Source organism: Oncorhynchus mykiss, chromosome 17 (assembly GCF_057628025.1).
Source record: "Oncorhynchus mykiss isolate SJ-2025 chromosome 17, ASM5762802v1, whole genome shotgun sequence".
NCBI classification, from domain to species: Eukaryota; Metazoa; Chordata; class Actinopteri; order Salmoniformes; family Salmonidae; genus Oncorhynchus; species Oncorhynchus mykiss.
The window spans coordinates 44,559,718-44,584,039 of NC_143038.1; the positions used below are offsets into that span (position 1 = coordinate 44,559,718).

Genomic DNA, 24,322 nt, shown 5'->3' on the forward strand with positions numbered 1-24,322 from the left:
AGATGCCTTCCAGTTCTTGACACGCTCAAACCGGTGTTCCTGGCACCTACTAAAATACCCCCTTCAAAGGCACAACTTTTGTCTTGCCCATTCATTCTCTGAATGGCACACATACACAATCCATCTCAGTTGTCTCCAGGCTCATCTACACTGATTGAAGTGGATTTATGAGATGACATCAATAAGGGATCATAGATTTCACCTGGATTCATCTGGTCAGTCTATGTCATGAAAAGAGCAGGTGTTCCTAATGTTTTGTGCACTCAGTGTAAATACCAATACCCATTCCCACTACTTTGGCCACAATAGATTCTACAGGCTGGAATCCATTCTCTCAAAACCCCCTGTAGTTCTTCTGCACACAAATCTCTGATACCCCTAAACTGCTCTGCTCCTGTTACTATCAATTCAATCTTCTGGGATTTCCTTTGTATGGTACAATTAATGACCATAGCAATAAACGCCAAGAAGCCAACCTTACTAAAGCACAAACCTACTCACAGGGATCCTCCCTCACCCTTTACCCACCATCATCTACTTTCCTCACTGCCTCAGCATATGACATTTTCAGCACTGCTCTAACCCTGGAAACTTCAATCTGTCTCACTCGCACAGGACCTTTCTGATCCCCAGCAACATGGCCAACCCCACAATGAAACACTCCACTTTTTCTACTGACACTACACATTCCTTTGTTCCATGCCTTCCTGCACACTTCTCACACCTCGGAATCTCCCTCCTACATACTGCTGCAATATGACCATAAACTTGGTACAGGTGCATCAAAGCTGGGACCGAGAGACTGAAAAACAGCTCCTATCTCAAGGCCATCAGACTGTTAAAGTCTGTTAAATAGCCATCACTAATACATTAGAGGCTGCTGCCCTATATACATAGACTGGCCACTTTAATAATGGAGCACTAGTCACTTTAATTATGTTTACATGTTTTGCATTTCTCATCGAAATATGTATATACTGTATTCTATCCTATTCTACTGTATCTAAGTCTATGCTGCTCTGACATTGCTCTCCCAATATCTAGATATTCTTAATTCCATTCCTTTACTTTAGATTTGTGTGTATTGTTGTGAAATTGTTAGATATTACTGCACTGTTAGAGCTTGAAACACAAGCATTTCGCTACACCCGCAATAACATCTGCTAAACACGTGTATGTGACAAATACAATTTGATTTAGATTTTTTTATCATTTCAAACCTTGCTTACATTTGCATATGATCACGTCTCTTTATTATGTGTGGGAATATTTGGGAACAGATTTCCAAAATTAAAATCACTTGATTTCCTGGTGTCCAACAACAAAAAATCTTATACATATTTATGATGGTAGCTGTATGGTCCTGCCTGACAAAAATGCATACAGTTACACATTTTTTGATGTTCTGGCGATTGTGCAAGTGGGCTCAGAAGCTGAAAACGGTCATTAATTCCAGTCAAAGGTTCCTCTGTGGGTTTTATAAGTGCAGCCCCTACTCTTGCAATTACATTAGCCCCCCCCCCCCCCCCCCCCTCCAAAATCAAATATGGCTCCTACAATACCATTAAATGATGGTTTATTCACTTGTATATGTACACCACAGGAGGTTGGTGGTGCGTAAATTGGGGAGGACGGGCTCGTGGTAATGGCTGGAGCGGAATCGGTGGATGGTATCAAAGACATCAAACACATGGTTTCAGTGTGGTTGAAGCCCTTCCAAATGCTCCGTTACTATTATGAGCCGTCCTGCCCTCAGTAGCCTCCTCAGATGTACACGTTTTAAATGCAAAAATGTTCAGATTTGTGTACTGCACTTATGACCTGTATTTAAGAATCCAATATGCACACTATATACACTCAAACAACTTTGTCTGAATATATAAAAAGGCAGCAGACTGCTTAGCATGGCACCACCAAGCATTCCAAGTCACGAACCTCTTTGAGGATGAATGAGGCAACTGGGAAGCTCCAATGAAAGGAAAGAGAATCCAACCCTGGACTCTGACACCCTTTCCCTAGCTCTAAAACTTGCCCCCACCATAGTATAACTTGTGCCTCCAGGATTGGGCTCTTAAGTCACCTCCTTATAATTTAGAAGTGAGCTTTGATTCTTTGCTAGTCTAATTCATATGGCTGAATCCAGCATGAACTACTGAATTTCCCAAAAATATTGCCGTTTTGAAACTGCAGTAAAAGTGCAGTAAGTAACTGCTATTTTGTACGCAGTAATTGCAGAATACCTGCAGTTATACTGCCCTCTAACTGTTGTTAATTCTACTGCACTCTGACTGCAATCTTTTTTTTCCGTAAGGGTTGTGATCAACATTGGGATGTTCTGGAGCACTCTTATCCTGTTCGAGCAGAGTTGGCACATAGCTTCTTCCAGATAATCATGTCCACAATCCTGGCTGTCTGCCCTGGAGTTGCCTTATATCTTGACTTGATGACATTATGGTGTATGAGGAGGATGCACCTCTCCAAAATGAATTCGTACCTGAATCTTCCAGAATTGTTTTCGATGGGCCCACTCCACCATCAGTCCACTCCTCAGGCAGTTACTAGAGAAAGAGAAACCATGGAACTGGACTACTACATGTCAGGAGGCCATACAACAGCCAAAATGCTGCCATGCATTTCCCTCATACCTATCTTGATACCAACCATGGCTGGCCAGCCCATGTGACACCTGTTACACCTCAACTGAAACTGTGCAGTAATCCCAACTTCCCTCTAAAAACATATACTGTAGGCACTTTAGGACTCTTAAAACTTGCTTTACAGTATGTGATCATTTATGGTGGCTGGGGATTGACTGCGAGATAGTGGTCTTTGTGCACTATGCTTGATTAGCTCTACCTCCTCTCTCTCCACCTCCTCTCTCTCTCTCTTTCTCTCTCTCTCTCTCTCTCTCTCTCTCTCTATATATATATATATATCTATATATACTGTATATATACTGTATATATATTATATGTACAGTGCCTTGTGAAAGTATTCGGCCCCCTTGAACTTTGCGACCTTTTGCCACATTTCAGGCTTCAAATATAAAGATATAAAACTGTATTTTTTTGTGAAGAATCAACAACAAGTGGGACACAATCATGAAGTGGAACGACATTTATTGGATATTTCAAACTTTTTTAACAAATCAAAAACTGAACAATTGGGCGTGCAAAATTATTCAGCCCCTTTACTTTCAGTGCAGCAAACTCTCTCCAGAAGTTCAGTGAGGATCTCTGAATGATCCAATGTTGACCTAAATGACTAATGATGATAAATACAATCCACCTGTGTGTAATCAAGTCTCCGTTTAAATGCACCTGCACTGTGATAGTCTCAGAGGTCCGTTAAAAGCGCAGAGAGCATCATGAAGAACAAGGAACACACCAGGCAGGTCCGAGATACTGTTGTGAAGAAGTTTAAAGCCGGATTTGGATACAAAAAGATTTCCCAAGCTTTAAACATCCCAAGGAGCACTGTGCAAGCGATAATATTGAAATGGAAGGAGTATCAGACCACTGCAAATCTACCAAGACCTGGCCGTCCCTCTAAACTTTCAGCTCATACAAGGAGAAGACTGATCAGAGATGCAGCCAAGAGGCCCATGATCACTCTGGATGAACTGCAGAGATCTACAGCTGAGGTGGGAGACTCTGTCCATAGGACAACAATCAGTCGTATATTGCACAAATCTGGCCTTTATGGAAGAGTGGCAAGAAGAAAGCCATTTCTTAAAGATATCCATAAAAAGTGTTGTTTAAAGTTTGCCACAAGCCACCTGGGAGACACACCAAACATGTGGAAGAAGGTGCTCTGGTCAGATGAAACCAAAATTGAACTTTTTGGCAACAATGCAAAACGTTATGTTTGGCGTAAAAGCAACACAGCTCATCACCCTGAACACACCATACCCACTGTCAAACATGGTGGTGGCAGCATCATGGTTTGGGCCTGCTTTTCTTCAGCAGCAATTGATGGGAAGATGGATGGAGCCAAATACAGGACCATTCTGGAAGAAAGCCTGATGGAGTCTGCAAAAGACCTGAGACTGGGACGGAGATTTGTCTTCCAACAAGACAATGATCCAAAACATAAAGCAAAATCTACAATGGAATGGTTCAAAAATAAACATATCCAGGTGTTAGAATGGCCAAGTCAAAGTCCAGACCTGAATCCAATCGAGAATCTGTGGAAAGAACTGAAAACTGCTGTTCACAAATGCTCTCCATCCAACCTCACTGAGCTCGAGCTGTTTTGCAAGGAGGAATGGGAAAAGATTTCAGTCTCTTGATGTGCAAAACTGATAGAGACATACCCCAAGCGACTTACAGCTGTAGTCGCAGCAAAAGGTGGCGCTACAAAGTATTAACTTAAGGGGGCTGAATAATTTTGCACGCCCAATTTTTCAGTTTTTGATTTGTTAAAAAAGTTTGAAATATCCAATAAATGTCGTTCCACTTCATGATTGTGTCCCACTTGTTGTTGATTCTTCACAAAAAAATACAGTTTTATATCTTTATGTTTGAAGCCTGAAATGTGGCAAAAGGTCGCAAAGTTCAAGGGGGCCGAATACTTTCGCAAGGCACTGTAGATAGAAGTTTGTGGACACCCCTTCAAATTAGTGGATTCGGCTATTTCAGCCACACCCGTTCTTGACAGGTGTATAAAATCGATCACACAGCCATGCACTCTCCATAAAGAAACATTGGCAGTTGAATGGCCTTACTGAGAAGCTCAGTGACTTTCAATGTGGCAACGTCATAGGATTCCACCTTTCCAACAAGTCAGTTTGGAAGATGTCTGCCTTGCTAGAGCTGCCCTGGTCAACTCTAAGTGCTGTTATTGTGAAGTGGAAACATCTAGGAACAACAACGGCTCAGCCGCGAAGTGGTAGGCCGCACAAGCTCACAGAACGGGACCGCCAAGTGCTGAAGCGCATAGCGCATTCAAATTGTCTGTCTTCGGCTGCAATACTCACTACAAAGTTCCAAACTGCCTCTGAAAGCAACGTCAGCACAAGAACTGTTCGTTGGGAGGTTCATGAAATGGTTTTCCATGGCCAAGCAGCCGCACACAAGCCTAAGATCACCATGTGCAATGCAAAGCGTCGGCTGGAGTGATGTAAAGCTCGTCACCATTGGACTCTGGAGAAGTGGAAATGCGTTCTCTGGAGTGATGAATCAGGCTTCACCATCTGGCAGTCCAACAGACGAGTTTGGTGGATGCCAGGAGAAAGCTACCTGCCCCAATGCATAGTGTCAACTGTAAAGTTTGGTGGAGAAGGAATAATGGTCTGGGGCTGTTTTTCATGGATCGGGCTATGCCCCTTAGTTCCAGTGAAGTGAAATCTTAACGCTACAGCATAAAATTACATTCTAGACGATTCTGTCCATACAACTTTGTGGCAATAGTTTGTTCCAACATCTAGTGGAAAGCCTTCCCAGAAGAGTGAAGGCTGTTATAGGAGAAAATGGGGGACCAACTCCATATTAATGTTCATCATTTTTGAATGAGATGTTCAGGTGTCCACATACTTTCGGTCATGTAGTGTACTTTAAAAAAAATTTAGGGCCGTGGATCAGAAAACCAGTCAGCATCTGGTGGGACCACCATTTCCCTCATGTAGCGCGACACATTTCCTTTGCAGAGTTGATCAGGCTGTTGATTGTGGCCTTTGGAATGTTGTCCCACTCCTCTTCCATGGCTGTGCGAAGTTGCAGGATATTGGCGCAAACTCGAACACGCTGTGGTACACATCGATTCAGAGCATCCCAAACATGCTCAATGGGTGACATGTCTGGTGAGTATGCAGGCAGTGGAAGAACTGGGACATTTTCAGCTTCCAGGAATTGTGTACATATCCTTGCAACATGAGGCCGTGAATTATCATGCTGAAACATGAGGTGATGGCGGCAGTTGATGGCATGACAATGGGCCTTAGGATGTCGTCATGGTATCTCTGTGTATTCAAATTGCCATCGACAAAATTGCCATCTGCCCGGGAAGTTGATACCGGGATTAATCTGTGAAGAGCACACTTCTCCAGCATGCCAGTGGCCATCGAAGGTGAGCATTTGCCCACTGAAGTCGGTTACGACACTGAACTGCAGTCAGGTCAAGACCCTGGTGAGGCCGACGAGCATGCAGATGAGCATCCCTGAGATGGTTTCTGATAGTTTGTGCAGAAATGTTTCAGTTGTGCAAACCCAGTTTCATCAGCTGTCCAGGTGGCTGGTCTCAGGTGACACCGCAGGTGAAGAAGCCAGATACGTATCTCCAAATTATCTAAATCAACGTTAGAGGCGGCTTATGGCAAAGAAATTAACAATCAATTCTCTGGCAACAGCTCTGGTGGACATTCCTGCAGTCAACATGCCAAGTGCACACACCCTCAAAACTTGAGACATCTGTGGTTTTGTGTTGTGACAAAACTGCACATTTTAGTGTGGCCTTTTATTGTACCCAGCACCAGGTACACCTGTGTAATGATCATGCTGTTTAATCAGCTTCTTGATATGCAACACCTGTCAGGTGGATGGATGATCTTGGCAAGGGAGAAATACTCATTAATAGGGATGTAAACAAATGTGTGCAGTTTGTTTGGGAGCAATAAGCTTTCAGTGCATATGGCACATTTCTAAGAATCTTTTATTTCAGCTCATGAAACATGGGACCAACACGTTTGCAATTATATTTTTGTTCAGTAAATTTCTAGAGACATTTTTATTCTCAGCTTCTTAACTCATGAATATGCTTTTTAAAAAGACAGCTATTGATGTATCCAGATATTTGTGTATGTATGGCAGACAATTGACTCCTCGTGTTCCAAATGTTAGCAATATCCAAGCTTGCAATATTGGGTTACATGAGTTTGTGGCCCACCCTCCCCTCCAGCCAGGCATTATTCTTTACTGTTTGAGTTAAGGGGGTGTGTCACAATATCTATCAATTGAACCACTTTTGCGATAAAATATTTGAGCCAAGAGAATAAATAAAACTCCATAACGATTTAGTCAAAACAGTCTTTATACAAAAACACATGAAAATGTTACCAAAACAATTTGAGAAATAAATATTAAAAAGAACACGTGAATTTAACTATCACACACACAGTAGTTTTCCAGCACCCAATATAGGACCTGACCTTGTCTTACATCAGACATGAAGCTGCTGATTCTGCACACAAAACTGAAAGTGGAATGATAACTGGAATTTAATCACCAGCAGTAAAACCATGTTCTTTGTTTTTATTGTAACTGCTAGTTGTCTTTTGTTGCTCAGAGCATCCGCCTCTCACTGCCAACGGGATAAGTTGAACTTATGTTCAATGAAATTGACTATTATGTTCACAAAACAAAAAACAAGCTCACAAATAACTAACAAGTAAACTATGACCAAAAAAATGGTAAGTACAGTGCTTTCAGAAAGTATTCACACCCCTAGACTTTTTCCACATTTTGTTGCATTACAGCCTGAATTTAAAATGGATGAAATTGAGATTGAGTCACTGGCCTACACAAAGTGGAATTATGTTTTTACAAATTAATTAAAATATCTTCAATCAATAAGTATTCAACCCCTTTATTATGGCAAGACTAAATACGTTAAGGAGTAAAACTGTGCTTAACAAGTTGCATGGACCCCTCTGTGTGCAATAAGTGTTTAACATGATTTTCTACCTCATCTCTGTGCCCCACACATAGAGATAATTGTAAGGTCCCTCGGTCGAGCAGTGAATTTCAAACACAGATTCAACCACAAAGACCAGGGAGGTTTCCAACGCCTCGCAAAAGAAGGGCACCTATTGGTAGATTAAAAAATATAAGCAGACACTGAATATCCCTTTGAGCATGGTGAAGTTATTACACTTTGGATGGTGTGTCAATACACCCAGTTACTACAAAGATACAGGCGTCCTTCCTAACTCAGATGCCGGAGAAGAAGTAAACCATTCAGGGATTTCACCATGAGGCCAATGGTGCTTTTAAACCTGTTACAAAGTTAAATGGCTGTGATTGGAGAAAACTGAGGATTTTTGTTACTCAACTAACCTAAATGACAGAGAGAAAAGGAAGCCTGTTCAGAATAAAACATATTCCAAAACATGCATCCTGTTTGCAATAAGGCACTAAAGTAAAACAGCAAAAAATGTGGCAAAGAAAGTAACTTAATGCCCTGAATACAAAGCATTATGTTTGAGGCAAATCCAACACATCAGAATACCACTCTACATATTTTGTTATGGGTATGCCTGTCATCAACAAGGACTTCAGAGTTATTTTGAGGATAACAAAGAGATACAATAGAGGTAAGCACAGGCAAAATCCTAGAGGAAAACTTGTTTCAGTCTGCTTTCGTACTGACACTGGGAGACAAATTCATCTTTCAGCAGGACAATAACCTAAAATACAAGGCCAAATATACACTAGAGGTGCAAAGCTCTTAAGAGACTTACCCAGAAAGACTCAGCTGTAATCACTGCCAAAGGTGATTCTAACAGGTATTAACTCTGGGGTGTGAATATTTATGTCAATTTAGGTATTTATGCATTTCATTTTCAATACGTTTGAAAACATTTCTTAAAGCATGCTTTCACTGTCATTATGGGCTATTGTGTATAGATGGGTAGGAGGGGGTCCATGTAATACATTTTTAATTGAGGCTATAACAACAAATATGGAATAAGGGGTATGAATACTTTCTGAAGGCATTGTAGGTGGAATCTGAGAATACAAGGTAAACATGATTAAAAACAAAGTGGTGCAACACATGCTCATTGACCTTTTGTTTTTGACAGTATACAACATGTCAGTTTTTAGATTATGTATGCTATCCTTTTTTTGTCATGAGTAGCTGAGGCGAATCTTTCAAATAGTTACAATTAGAAATTGAACTTGGTACTATCTCCAATTAAACTTGAAATGGACAATAACGTAAGTTAAATGAATTTAGACATTACATCTCCATTTTTCATCAAAGCCCAGGGACTTTGTTCCACACTGTCATTTCCTATAGAAACTCCAAGTCTGCCTCTAAGTAAGACTACCATTTTGCCAAGTGGCAGGTTCCCTGCAGTGATGAACTGGCACTCAGAAGATACCCGTTGGTAACTCCTTACTGAACATTCCATCTAGATCCAGTTCCCTGCTCATTAGCTCCTCCTCAACACCCTCCAGTGCCCACTGGTGGTCAGTTAGCTCAAGAGCCTCCCATTCTGCCTAAAAGGGGGAAATAAACAACTCTGTCAGATAATAATTCACCATGGAGAGTAAGTCAACGCAATCAAGAGTAGACAATTCTACCTTGAAGGCTTTGTTTGTGTCTGCAGGCATGGCCATGGCAGCACCACTCATCTGCTCCTGCATGATCCTGGACTGATCGGCACCTGTGTGGTTCACAATACACCAGCATCAACACAAATGACTTCATAATCACCCTGGTGTGACAAAAACAGGACTGTGAAGAATTGGAGGCTTGCCAGTTAAACATGGTTGAAAGAATGGAGTCATGTTCCATTTATAACCCGTGCTGCTGCTATGACACTGAAGGGTTGCAAACCGGCCCATTATCTCAAGGCACAGACCCCCAAGTGATTTATTGTTTGCCCATATCAGGTCAATTTAATAACCTTCTGTTTATTGCTTTTGATAACCAGTACTGCTGTAAGTAGGTGACAAACTATGATTCAATAATGTCACATCTATTTTACAGAAACACATTTATCAATAACATTTGCAGGAAATACAAATCTGAATCATGAAGTTGGATGAGTGGATGAAAGGTTACCATTATCTTGTCCTAGAATTAAGGAGTACATGCTTCGCAGCCCAAACACATTCAGGAAATACCACGACGCTGAGCTCACCCTGAAAACAGAAACAAGGGTAAGATTATAATTCATCAATGTTTACACTAGCAAAAGAACTCAGAGGAAGTATATCACATTAACTTCACAGAACTAATTTAATAAGTATCTATTTCATCAACTAACCAGGAAGCATCAAGTGAGAGTAACTCGATTCCTTGTTGCAACATGGGCTTGAAGCGCAGGGTGAGAGGAAAGGGAACCTTGGCTGTGAGGAACAAGAAAAGGGTTGTTGAGAAAATTGCAACTCAAATGATTTGGCTCATACAACCCCACTATCAAATATAAGTAGAATCAAGTTTTGAATTTTACATAAAACCAGTCTGTGCAAATATTGACTTAACTGCTTATAGCAAAGACACTGAATGGAAGCACTTCATTTTACACTACTGTTATTTATATGTTGTTTCAATGTAATAATTTTACCATGCCATTTCTTAGTAAATACCTGATTACTTATGTATCATAAAATAAACTGCAATCGAAGCGCTCTAGTAGTGACAATCATTTTCATGTTTTAATGTCACGTGTACAAGTAGTGAAATGCCTTTCTTGCAAGCTCTAAACCCAACAATGCAGTGATCAATATCAATGTAGTACTAAAAATAACATAAGGTAGAGCAAAAACACACAACGAATAAAAATAAGAAATATGAAGAACGAGAAAGTAAAAAAGGTATATACAGGGTCAGTTCCAATACCATATTTAAAATGTGCAGGGATACTGGAGTGATAGAGATAGATATGTATTGGGGTAAGGTGACTAGGCATCAGGATATATGATAAACAGAGCAGCAGCAGCGTAAATTATGATTGTATGCGAGAGTGTGTGTGTGTGTGTGCGCGTGTGTGTGTAGAGGCAGTATAAATGTGTGTGCATGTTGTGTGTGTCAGGGTCACCTCAGAGAGTCTGTGTAGCCTTTCTGTTAGCTATTTAGCAGTCTTATGGCTCAGGGATAGATGCACTGGCACTGCTTGCTGTGCGGAAGCAGAGAGAACAGTCTATGGCTTGGGTGGCTGGAGTCTTTTCCGGGTCTTTCTTTCACACTGCCTGAGAGGTCCTGGATGGCTGGGAGCTCGGAACCAGCGATGTAATGGGGTGTCCGCAGCACCCTCTGTAGCACCAATGCGATCAAGGGCGGAGCTGTTTCCATAACAAGCAGTGACGCAGCCGATGCTCTCAAATGGTGCAGTTTTAGAACTTTGAGGATTTGAGGGGCCATGCCAAACTTTTTCAACCTCCAGAGGGGGAAGAGGTGCTGTTGCGCTTTCTTCACTAGCCCTGTTGATGTGGTTGAGGGCATGCCCCCCTCCCCTCCCTTTCCTGTAGTCCACAATCAGCTCCTTGGTCTTACTGATGTTGAGTGAGAGGTTGTCGTCCCGGCACCACACTGCTAGGTCACTGACCTCCTCCCTGTAGGCTATCTCATCGTCGCCGGTGATCAGGCCTACCACATGTTGTCAGCAAACTTGACGACAGTGTTTGAGTCGTGGCCAGGCAGTCGTAGATGAACAGGGAGTGGGGGCCCCGTGTTGAGGATCAGCATGGCGGAGGTGATGTTGCCGACCCTCACCACCGGAGGTCGGCCGGTATGGAAGTCTAGGATCCAGTTGCAGAGGGAGGTGTTCAGTCCCAGGGTTCTAAGCTAGGTGACAAGCTTGGAGTGGACAATGGTGTTGAATGCTGAGCTTTAGTCAACAGCATTTTAGTCAACAGCATTCTCACGTTGGTATTCTTTTTACGTAGGTGGGTGAGGGCAGTGTGGAGTGCAATTGAGATTGCGTCGTCTATGGATCTGTTGGAGCGGTTTGCAAATTGGAGTGGGTCTAGGGTGTTTAGGATGATGGAGTTGATGTGTGCCATAACCAACCTTTCAAAGCACTTCACGATTACAGATGTGAGTGCTACAGGGCGGTAGTCATTGTGGCATGAAGCCTTAAAGTTCGTAGGAACAGGAATGATGGCTGTCATCTTAAGACGTGGAAATTACTGACTGGGACAAGGACCGGTTGAAAATTACTGTGAATATGCCTGCAAGCTGATCTGCGCATGCTCTGAGAACGCGCCCTGGAATACCGTCCGGCCTCACGGGCTTGCGAGTGTTGACCTGATTACAGACCTTACTCACATCTGCCTCGGAGAGCGAGATCACGAGTCCTCTGGGCCGGTGGGGGCCCTCGCATACGGTATGCCATTGTTATTGAAGCGTGCATAAAATGCATTGTGTTCGTCTGGTAGAGAGGCATCGTTGGGCAGATCATGGCTGCGTTTTCCTTTGTAATCTATAATTGGCTGCAGCCCCTGTCACATGCGGAAGGCATCAGAGCCTGTGTAATATGATTCTACCTTATTCTTATTTTGTCCTTTTTATGACTCTGCGGAGGTCTTAGCGGGATTTTTTGTACTTGTTCCTGTCCTCAGCCGTAGCCTCAGGGTTGTCTACGATAGCCCTGTCCATGGTAGCTCTGCCCTATAGCTTTGCGCCAACCTCTGTGTTAATACAGGGCTTTTGGTATTTTATTAGGATCCCCATTAGCTGTTGCAAAAGCAGCAGCTACTCTTCCTGAGGTCCACACAAAACATGAAATAATACAAAACATTAACAGACAACAGCTCAAGGACAGAAGTACATAAAACATTTTTTTTTAAAAGGCACACGTAGCCTACATATCAATGCATACACACAAACGATCTAGGTCAAATAGGGGAGAGGCGTTGTGCCGTTAGGGGATGCTTTATCGTTTAAAAAAACAAAACAGGTTTGCTGTTTATTTGAGCAATATGAGATGGAACAGAGTTCCATGCAGTAATGGCTCTATATAATACTGTATTCTTTCTTGAATTTGTTCTAGATTTGGGGACTGTGAAAAGACTGTGAAAAGAGTAAGCATCTGTGTCAGAGTTGTACGTAAGTTGACTATGCAAACAATTTGGGATTTTCAACACATTCATGTTTCTTATAAAAATAAGAAGTGGAGCAGTCAGTCTCTCCTCAACTCTTAGCCATGCAAGAGAGACGGGCATGCATAGTATTTATATCAGCCCTCTGATTACAATGAAGAGCAAGATGTGCCGCTCTGTTTTGGGCCAGCTACAGCTTATCTAGGTCATTCCTTGCAGCACTGGACCACACGACTGGACAATAATCAAGATTAGACTAAACTAGAGCCAGCAGAACTTGCTTTTTGGAGTGTGGTGTCAAAAAAGCAGAGGATCTCTTTATTACGGCCAGACCTCTCCCCATCTTTACAACCATTTAATCTATATGTTTTGATCATGATAGTTTACAATCTAAGGTAATGCCAATTGGGGAAGCAGCAAACCTTTACTGGGGGGGACAACGTTGATGATGCACTTCCTTATGAAGCGGGTGACAAAGGTGGTTTGCTCGTCGATGTTATCCAAACAACCCAGTCTCAGTGCAGTGAGCGAGAAGGACGCTACTTACTTGTGACAAACCCCGAGAAGGTCCAGTTGATCCAGCCTCCGATGAGGATCATGGGAAGTACATTGGTCACGTTGCCTTTCATCATGTCTGTCAGCATGCTGGGGTCTGGACAAAGAAACAGTTCCAAACAAGTGGAGTAGTAATACATTTCTTGGTGCATTATCATTCAGAAGGAATATGCCCCTTATCATGTGTCAGGGTATAACGGCCCAATACTGTCCTATCATGGTTTGAGAATAGGATTATGTGAGAAAGTATGATGTGATTGTTATGCTCACCTGTCATTGGGGAGGGAGGAACAACCTTCCTTTTGGTATTTTTTAAGAAGCCATCTTCTTGATTATTGAAGTAAAACTTCCTCATCAAGAAAGACTGAAGAAAACGAGGTGTCTCAAAATCTGAGCGCAACTAGCCAACACCATTAACAAAAACCACCATGTTTACTGTGCTAAGAAGTAAAGATATAGCGAAGTGGCTTTTTAAGGTCATTCCAACATTGATCTCACCTGTTTCGGAATGTACTTCCCATTCTCTCTGAGGATTCTGCTCCTGATAAGAACCTGGCTGAATATCGGAAAGGTATCATTCAAAACAAACGCACAGTAAGATGTGCTCACTAGCTCTTTGATGAACTGTCAATGCACAGTCTGTCTCAGGCAGGGCTCTCCAACCCTGTTCCTGGAAAGCCACCGTCCTGTAGGTTTTTGCTCCAACACTAATCTAGCACACCTGGTTTTAATAATTAGTTGGTTGATAAACTTAGGCAGGTTAGTTACCACTGGGGTTGGAATGAAAACCTACAGGAGGGTAGCTCTCCAGAAACAGTGTTGGAGAACCCTGGTCGAGGACTACATACTCCCTTACCTGTCTGACACCTGCTCTAATGTCAGCTTCTTGTCACTCTGAAGCAGAATGGAGACATAATGTCGAATCACCCCAACAAGGAACGTGATAAAGACGATGGGCAAGACCACCCAAAGTCTGATATTGGAGTCCAGCAGAAGCTCCGGCTCATCCATAACTAGCAACGCAATAAAGACATAGAACAAGTGTAAGAGTAGGCGTCATTAATAACTTCAGATATGAAAAAAATCTGGAAAATGGAACATGGCCAATATCAGCAGCAACATGTTTCGAGGTAACTGGTGAATGCATTGCACAAATATTTTGGCGTCTAATAAACTGGACAGTGCAGCTGCAATTTACTTCCGTCACCCAAGGTAGCTAGCTAGTTTGCGAACAATAATCGCATTTTAGCTTGCTACTGTAGTTGGCTAATTAACTGGCACAACCGTTAGCTGTCTCTAATATCTGCCAGTACATTATGACTGTCAATTTGGGCGTATAGTTATGAAACTAGTTAACTATAGCTGACTATTACTACAGAGTTGTTAAACATAGTTTACTTAATCTTTGCTCTTGCCAGTTGATAAAAACAGAGAATAGCTAACTGTTAGCTAGCTAAATGCTGCTGGGAAGAGCTGGCTAGTTTCCCGAGGGCTGGGGAAGTGAAGGACGCTATAACGTTAGCTAATAATACATGATTTAAATCGTTAGAAAACAAAACGCTGCAGTGTTTGATATTTATCTTACCCAAGGTAGTCCGTTTGACAAAAGACGTGTGTCGTCAGGCGATACTATGCTAATTTAAATGAATGCAGATTATTTGCTATGTCTAGCTGCATCAGCAACCATGGTCACTAGAGAGCAAAAATGCACGGTATAAGCTTCGACAAAGCAAAGGACATTGACAATGCATTGCAACAGTGAGTGAGGGGCAACTATAGTACCACCTGGCGTTGATGGCTGAAATATCAGTCTTAACGGATCCATTTATATTGTCCGTTTATTTACCATAAAATATCGATGATTCACCCAATAAATCAATGCATCTAGCTGAACATATGATTTTCCCTGGATGTCTAGCTGTGTATCAATCATACATTTTCTCGCACATCTCATACATTTTCTCGACAGTTCAATGACATGATTCCATTTGTTTAGGAAACTGTCGCCATCTGCTGATAGTTGGGGCTAACACAATTTCCCCAAATCAGAAAATGGCCGGTCAAGAAGATCCTGTGCAGAGGGAGATCCACCAAGACTGGGCAAATCGAGAATACATTGAGGTTACCACGAGCAGCATAAAGAAAATAGCAGATTTCCTCAATTCCTTTGGTAAGTAGCTAAATAGATGGAATTTAGATAACTAGGCAGCCGCATAAAAAAAGGCTGTCAATGCGAAGGCCTAACATACTTCAAGTACCGGCCGCTGGGCCTGAGTCTTCTTGGTTAACGGTAACGTTAGCTAGTTTCCATCTAAAACACATAGATAAAGTAATATATCAGCTAAAGGACTCTTACTATTATGTAACGTTATAACACGGGTTTAAGATTCATGCTTCGACCAATCGATGAAATATTGTAGTTAAATTAGTTTGCTATCTTCTGATGGCTAAGAGACCATTTATGCTTAATCTGCGGTATGGATGGTGTGACGCAGAGGCGAAATTCAGCTCGGTACTGCATCTCTATGCGCCTCCGAAATGTTGTTGTAAACATTGACATGATTGGTTGAATGTAGGTGGGGGCGGGAGGTCCTGTATAAACACAAACTCTTCCTTGACAGCTTCCTGAAACGCAACAAGTATGAATGCCCCGACTTCTGCAGATGCCATGTCTAAGTAAATGCTGAACGGCCAATTCAGAACCTGGATTGACCATGTAGCACATTTTAATGCCTTTGATCATGCCTATATAGTTATTGCATTTTGGTACACCAGAACTACATTCATTTCCAATGGAACTTTGCGTGTGCCTTGCGGCATTGCAGTGCGTTCTGTGTGGTGCATACAAGTTTGGATTTATTGAATGCATGCGTCAAACTGTAAGCGTTGACTACTTGACAGAAATGGTAGTGGAAGGTGAATGTTGAACTTTTGTTGCACACACATCCAGATGCTGCGTACCATTTTGCGCAAAACACTGTAGGTGTGATCGACGCGTAAGGGGTCTACAGACAGAGCCAACGTTTTTCGTCACAAAAGAGGAAGCTCGTTGTAATACGCTCCGTCATTCGACCAAGTTTTTTCCTACCTGGAAATTAGACCCGATTTATCATTCCGTGCGAAGACTGAGGGGCAGTATTGAGTGAGTTTAGCAACGGAAGTCCAGCCCTTGTCTACAACATATTTTCCGGTATCCCTTCTAGTATAAACACAGAAGAGATGGACATTCTACTACTTGCAAGCTTCCTTTTTTGTTCTTTTTATTTTGAGATTATTGAAATTCTTTCCTCTTCAATGCTTCGCATAGTTTGGATAAGAGACGTGTATTCTCCTTCGTCCCCTCTGGTAGTGTTCAGTGGACGAACTTGCCATTTTTCTCAGTCTTTTTCGTCTCCTTCTGAGTAGTAACAGCAGTTCAAGCTCGTGTTGTTCAAGCTCTAGCAAATGCAATTCAAAAAGAGACATGTTTGCTGTGGCTAAAATGTAGTGTTGTATAGCATAGAACACCAGACTGGCCTGACATGTAGCTAGCATTTGTAAACAGGCATAACACCAGATCCAACATTTCAAATGTTGCTAGCTGGTCAAAAAGAGAGCCTCTGTCCCTCTTGCTTATTATTTTAAATAAAAACTGTAACTCGGCCACTCAGGAACATTCAATGTCATCTTGGTAAGTAACTCCAGTGTATGTTTGGCCTTGCATTTTAGGTTATTGTCCTGCTGAAAGGTGAATTTGTCTCCCAGTGTTTGTACGAAAGCAGACTGAGACACGTTTTCCCTCTAGGACTTTGCCTGTGCTTAGCACTATTAATTTTCATTTTATCTTAATATACACCCAAGTCCTTGCTGATAAGCATATCCATAACATGATGCTTGAAAATATGAAGACTGGTACTCCGTGATGTGTTGGATTTGCCCCAAACATAATACTTTATTCAGGACAAAAAGTGAATTGCTTTGCCACATTTTTTTTGCAGTATTACTTTAGTGCCTTATTGCAAACAGGATGCATGTTTTGGAATATTTTTATTCTATACAGGCTTCCTTATCACTCTGTCCTTTAGGTTAGTATTTTGGAGTAACTACAATGTTTATCCATCCTCAGTTCTATCACAGACATTTCAATTTGTAACGGGTTTAAAATCACCATTGGCCTCATGGTGAAATCTCTGAGCGGTTTCCTTCCTTTTCGGCAACTCCATTAGGAAGGACGCCTGTAGCTTTGTAATGAGTGGGTGTATTGATCCATCATCCAAAGTGTAATGAATAACTTCACCATGCTCAAAGGGATATTCATTGTCTGCTTTTTAAAAATGGTTTACCCATCTACCAATAGTTGCCCTTCTTTACGAGTATTTGGAAATCCATCCTGGTCTTTGTAGTTGAATTTGTGCATAAAATGCACTGCTCAACTGAGGGACCTTAGCAAACTGTACTCCACACATACACTTATCTGTTATTATTAACTTTGATGTGATCATAAAGGTAAATATGTCCACCTTACTGTGTTTTTACTTTCCTTCAGATATGTCCTGCCGGTCTCGTTTGGCCACCCTAAATGAAAAGCTGACAGCGTTAGAGAGGAGAATTGAGTACATTGAAGCAAGGGTAAGTGTCATAATGGTCACTAATTCTATGGTGTAAATAAATGTAATGTTTCCAGTTTACACTCCCTGTACAGTACTGCACGTCATACTGTGTTCTCTAAACTTTGCTCTCTGTTTAGGTCACAAAAGGAGAGACCTTGACCTAAACCAAGATAGTATGCTGGACTGGGTGCTGCAGTTTGGCTGAGGATAGAATACTACATTTGTGACCAATTCCATATTTGCCCTTTTTTTTTTTAAACTACGCTTTTTTTTTTTTTTTTTTTTTTCAATTTATTTGTTCTGTGGGACCAAAAAAGAAATATTTTCATACTGTGTGTATTTTACGACCATAGCTACTGGATGGTGATGGTAATACCACAGCATCTCCCACAATGTTATAATCGAGACTCAGTTAATGCTATCTTGTATTTATGTTATTATGGACCAACATAACTTGTTCATTGATTTGATTTGCACAAATACATGAACTTCCTAATAGGGGAATGTTTTGTTTTAGACACTTCTTTGTAACCAGGTTAAATCAAAAGTGACTATGTGAATGAGTGTCCCACCCCTATGGAGATTTCACAGCACATGCATTGCAGAAATATCCTTCCCATTAGGCTGAACCAGGATGATTTGAACCACAGGAAGAGGAAGTGCCAAAATGAATAGTCAGCTCTTTTACTGTGGTCATTATGCTTATCCATATATTTCACTGCTTGTAATAATTATTTTACTTTAGTGTTACATGTAATAACCTGTTTTAAAAGTAAGTTATTCATGTGTTTTTTTGGAGAAGGGCTTGGAAGTTGTTTGGTTCAAGGGAAGCATGCATAAATCCCAGGTTGAAGGTGTTCCTGGAATATAATATAGGCTGGGTGTGGTGTCAAGACCTGCTTGTATTTGCTCAGAGTGAGTCCATACAGAGTCCATACATACACTTGCCACTATAGCTTCTGGTTGCTGCCCTCAGCCGTAAACTAGTGTTCTGCTTTCCATGCCAAAGGAACAGATCAACAAACCTCTCCTCTGATGGTCAAAATGTGTTTACTTTTTACTGAGCGCTACATTACATGATGTAAATACAAACATGAATTGTGTTAGAGTAATTTTACCCTCGTAGAACTTAGACAGCATTTAGAGGTCTGTGTATGATGGTTCTGAGTACTGTCGTTTTTCTGTTCTACTTGATAATTATTGCACCTACCTGGTGTCTCAGCTCTACCAGTCTGCGATGGAAAGAATGGAAGTATATCTTCTTTTTTCATATACTAACGGGCCACCAGACTACAGAAACTATAGCAATGGAACTGAAGTAATGGAATAGCAATACCTATAACATTAGCATGTCATTGGCTGCTTTGATTTAAAAACATAAACAACAAAGTGGAACTCTTAAGAAGAGTGGAACCCTCGCTCTCCTAATATAAAGTTGAACCCTCTCCACCCCTATCCTCTTCCCTTTTTTATCTTCTCTCATCTCCTCACTGCTCTTCCCTTCCTTAAAATTGTCTCTCCTTTCTCTTCTCCTGAAAAGTAAAAAAATCGTGTCGGTGGATAAATATTTTAGACATTCCCCCTATGCACTTGTGGAGATGTCAAATCAAATTGTATTGGTCACATACACATGGTTAGCAGATGTTAATGCGAGTGTAGCGAAATGCTTGTGCTTCTAGTTCCGACCATGCAGTAATATCTAACAAGTAATCTAACAATTTCACAACTACCTTATACACACAAGTGTAAGGAATGAATAAGAATATGTACATATAAATGTATGGATGAGCGATGGCCGAACGGCATAAGCAAGATGCAGTAGATGGTATAGAGTACAGTATATACATATGAGATGAGTGATGTAGGGTATGTAAACATTATATAAAGTGGCATTGTTTAAAGTGACTAGTGATACATTTATTACATCCAATTTTGTATTATTTAAAGGGGCTAGAGATTTGAGTCAGTATGTTAGCAGCATCCACTCAATGTTCGTGATGGCTGTTTAACAGTCTGAAGGCCTTGAGATAGAAGCTGTTTTTAAGTCTCTCGAACCCAGCTTTGATGCACCTGAACTGACCTCGCCTTCTGGATGATAGCGGGGTAAACAGGCAGTGGCTTGGGTGGTTGTTGTCCTTGATGATCTTTTTGGCCTTCCTGTGACATCGGGTGCTGTAGGTGTCTGGGAGGGCAGGTAGTTTGCCCCCGGTGATGTGTTGTGCAGACTGCACCACCCTCTGGAGAGCCTTGTGGTTGTGGGCGGAGCAGTTGCCGTACCAGGCGGTAATACAGCCCGACAGGATGCTCTCAATTGTGCATCTGTAAAAGTTTGAGTGTTTTTGGTGACAAGACAAATTTCCTCAGCCTCCTGAGGTTGAAGAGGCGCTATTGCGCCTTCTTCACCACGCTGTCTGTGGGTGGACCATTTCAGTTTGTCTGTGATGTGTACGCCGAGGAACTAAAAACTTTCCACCTTCACTACTGTCCCGTCGATGTGGATAGGGGGGTGCTGGATAGGTGGAAGTATTATGACATTGGCTGATACAACCCTAACCCGTGTTTGATTAGTCCTAGATGGTTTTTTATCTGCTGTGTTTAGTGGTGTTTTGGATGTTAGGATGTGTTAACTCCCACTGAGTAAACACTTGTTCCCAGCATCTGGGTTTTGTGCTTTTCTCATGGGCCTCCTGTTCTGTGAGAGACTAACCACACAACAAATACGAAGGATTTTGAGAGTTTTCTTTGTCAGAAGCTATATTGTAGAATGGAAATGTTAAATGTACTGTAGAGGATCATAGAAAATATTTATTTTGAGTATTCTGGAATAATCTCATTGTCTACAGTATGGGCTGGTTTCCCGGACTCAGATTACACCTTGTCCTGGACAAAAAAAGTCAAGCTCAATTTAAATTCAATATAAAAAAAAACATTTTTGTCCAGGACTAGACTTAAGACAGGAGAGGAAGAATATACAGTATTTAGCTTAGGTACAAGCATGCTAGGGGGTGTGGGGAGGGGCAGGCATTCCCCCTAGCATGCTCGTACCTTGATGTTTCTGTGTTACATTAAATTGACTGTACATGATTTGGAAAGGCACACACCTGTCTATATAAGCTCCCACAGTTGACAGTACATGTCAGAGCAAAAACCAAGCCAAGAGGTAAAAGGAATTGTCCGTAGAGGTCAGAGATGACAGGATTGTGTAGAGGCACAGATCTGGGGAAGGGTACCAAAAAATGTCTGCCTCATTGAAGGTCCCCAAAAACACAGTGACCTCCATCATTCTTAAATTGAAGAAGTTTGGAACCACCAAGACTCCTAGAGCTGGTCACCTGGCCAAACTGAGCAATTGGGGGAGATGGGCCTTGGTCAGGGAGGTGACCAAGAACCCGATGGTCACTCTCACAGCGCGCCAGAGTTCCTCTGTGGAGATGGGAGAACCTTCCAGAAGGACAACCATCTCTGCAGCACTTGACCAATCATGCCTTTATGGTAGAGTGGCCAGATGGAAGCCACTCCTCTGACAGCCCACTTTGCCAAAAGGCACATGGAGAACTCTGACCATGAGAAACAAGATTCTCTTGTCTGATTAAACCAATATTGAACACTGGCCTGAACTCTGGCCAACTGTCATGTCTGGAGGAAACCTGGCACCATCCCTACGGTGAAGCATGGTGGTGGCAACATCATGCTGTGGGGATGTTTTTTCAGCAGCAGGGACTGGGAGACTAGTAAGGATCAAGGGAAAGATGAACGGTGCAAAGTACAGAGAGAGATCCTTGATGAAAACCTGCTTCAGAGCACTCAGGACTTCGGACTGGGGCGAAGTTTCACCTTCGAACAGGGCAACGACCCTAAGCACACAGCCAAGACAACACACGAGTGGCTTTGGGACAAGTCTGAATCTCCTTGAGTGGCCCAGCCAGAGCCCGGACTTGAACCCAATCAAACATCTCTGGAGACCTAAAAATAGCTGTGCAGCGACGCTCCCCATCCAACCTGACAGAGCTTGAGAGGATCTGCAGAGAAGAATGGGAGAAACTCCCCAAATACAGGTGTGCCAAGCTTGTAGCGTCATACCCAAGAAAACTCAAGGCTGTAATTGCCTTGAGTTTGAGTAAAGGGTCTGAATACTTATGCTAAGTTTTGTATTTTTTTTAAATACATTTCAAAAACTTGTTTTTGCTTTGTCATTATGGGTGTGCGTAAAAAAATATATTTTAGAATAAGGCTGTAACAAAATGTGTAAAGGGGTCTGAATACTTCCTGAATGCACTACATCAGATAAGACAAACTGATCATGGCCCCTAGGCAAATAAATACTATTGCAGCATTAACACTGGAGACTGGGACAGGGGGAGCAAGAGAACGTGGCCACGTCCAACGCCACCGGAGTGCAACAAGCCAGGGACTCAGTCCCCATAATAGTCAATGGAATGGAATCCCAGTTGAGAGTGGGAATTAGCATCCTGTCCAGGAGTACAGGCTACTTGTACTTCAAGCTGCCTTATGTGACAGAAACAGAAGATTGGCTTCTGCCCATATGGGCCATTCATGGTCAGACAAGGATTATTAGTCCAATGCTTGGCTACGTAACGTTACATTAATTTACAAGACTGAAACCAAGTCTGATTCTTCCACATAAAAGAGGAGCTCTGTAGGAGACAGCCCTGTAGCCATCTGTTTTCTTAAATATTGGGGAAACAAGGAGTCCTGCATATTGTGGTTCTCTTCTGTTGTCCCTTTCTAACACATACCTCAAAGAAAGAAAATGAAACTCATTTGATCCTCTATTATCCTTTATACCACGATATACGTTTGCTCTTATTCCAGAAAGCACACCACATATACCCTGGCATAATGTGGCTAAGTGATGAGGAGAAATGTAAAGTTTTTTTTGTCCATTGTGTATTTCCGTTTGTGGAAAATGTAGTTAAAAAGACTGGAATAAAACATTTTTAAAAAATGTAGCTTCTATGTGGTAAATGGCATGTGTGTACATAAACTAAGCAAAAAAAGAAACGTCCTCTCACTGTCAACTGCGTTTATTTTCAGCAAACTTAACATCTGTAAATATTTGTATAAACATAAGATTCAACAACTGAGACATAAACTGAACAAGTTCCACAGACATGTAACTAACAGAAGTGGAATAATGTGTCCCTGAACAAAGGGGGGGTCAACATAAAAAGTATCAGTCGGTATCTGGTGTGGCCACCAGCTGCAATAAGTACTACAGTGCATCTCCCCCTCATGAACTGCACCAGATTTGCCAGTTCTTGCTGTGAGATGTTACCCCACTCTTCCACCAAGGCACTTGCAAGTTCCCGGACATTTCTGGGGGGGAATGGCCCTAGCCCTCACCCTCCGATCCATCAGGTCCCAGACGCGCTCAATGGGATTGAGATCCGGGCTCTTCGCTGGCTATGGCAGAACACTGACATTCCTGTCTTGCAGTAAATCACCCACAGAATGAGCAGTATGGCTGGTGGCATTGTCATGCTGGAGGGTCATGTCAGGATGAAGGGTACCACATGCAGGAAGGTACCACATGAGGGAGGAGGATGTCTTTCCTGTAACCCACAGTGTTGAGATTGACTGCAATGACAACAAGCTCAGTCCGATCATGCTGTGACACACCGCCCCAGACCATGACGGACCCTCCACCTCCAAATCGATCCTGCTCCAGAGTACAGGCCTCGGCATAACGCTCATTCCTTCGACGATAAACACGAATCCGACCATCACCCCTGGTGAGACAAAACCGTGACTCATCAGTGAAGAGCACTTTTTGCCAGTCCTGTCTGGTCCAGCGACGAAGGGTTTGTGCCCATAGGCGACGTTGTTGCCTGTGATGTCTGGTGAGGAACTGCCTTACAACAGGCCTACAATCCCTCAGTCCAGCCTCTCTCAGCCTATTGCGGACAGTCTGAGCACTGATGGAGGGATTGTGCGTTCCCGGTGTAACTTGGGCAGTTGTTGTTGCCATCCTGTATCTGTAACGCAGGTGTGATGTTCCGATGTACCGATCCTGTGCAGGTGTTGTTACACGTGGTCTGCCACTGCAAGGACGATCAGCTGTCCATCCTGTCTCCCTGTAGCGCTGTCTTAGGCATCTCACAGCACGGACATTGCAATTTATTGCCCTGGCCACATCTGCAGTCCTCATGCCTCCTTGCAGCATGCCTAAGGCACGTTCACGCAGATGAGCAGGGACCCTGGGCGTTTTTCTTTTGTTTTTTTTCAGCCAGTAGAAAGGCCTCTTTAGTGTCCTAAGTTTTCATAACTGTGACCTTAATTGCCCGTGTGTAAGTTGTTAGTGTCTTAATGACCGTTCCACAGGTGCATGTTCATTGTTTATGGTTAATTGAACAAACATGGAAAACCCTTTACAATGAAGATCTGTGAAGT

The 24,322-nt window shown here is 42.3% G+C and overlaps 2 protein-coding genes across 2 annotated transcripts; one reads left to right on the top strand and one right to left on the bottom strand.

Moving 5' to 3' along the window:
- Positions 1–7,008: 7,008 nt before the first annotated feature.
- LOC110494273 (ER membrane protein complex subunit 3) lies at positions 7,009–15,373 on the bottom strand. Its single transcript, XM_021569216.3, has 9 exons — positions 14,908–15,373; positions 14,179–14,335; positions 13,821–13,878; positions 13,593–13,686; positions 13,315–13,419; positions 9,992–10,073; positions 9,787–9,866; positions 9,303–9,385; positions 7,009–9,218 (listed from the first exon to the last, which is right to left on the bottom strand). The coding sequence occupies exons 2-9, from the start codon at positions 14,331–14,333 to the stop codon at positions 9,090–9,092; spliced, it is 786 nt and encodes a 261-aa protein (XP_021424891.1). The 5' UTR covers positions 14,334–14,335; positions 14,908–15,373; the 3' UTR covers positions 7,009–9,089.
- A 1-nt stretch (position 15,374) lies between these two features.
- Positions 15,375–19,812, top strand: LOC110494274 (putative protein BRICK1). Its single transcript, XM_021569217.3, has 3 exons — positions 15,375–15,492; positions 17,848–17,930; positions 18,049–19,812. Exons 1-3 carry the CDS (start codon positions 15,375–15,377, stop codon positions 18,073–18,075), a joined length of 228 nt encoding a protein of 75 aa, XP_021424892.2. The 3' UTR covers positions 18,076–19,812.
- Positions 19,813–24,322: the final 4,510 nt, after the last annotated feature.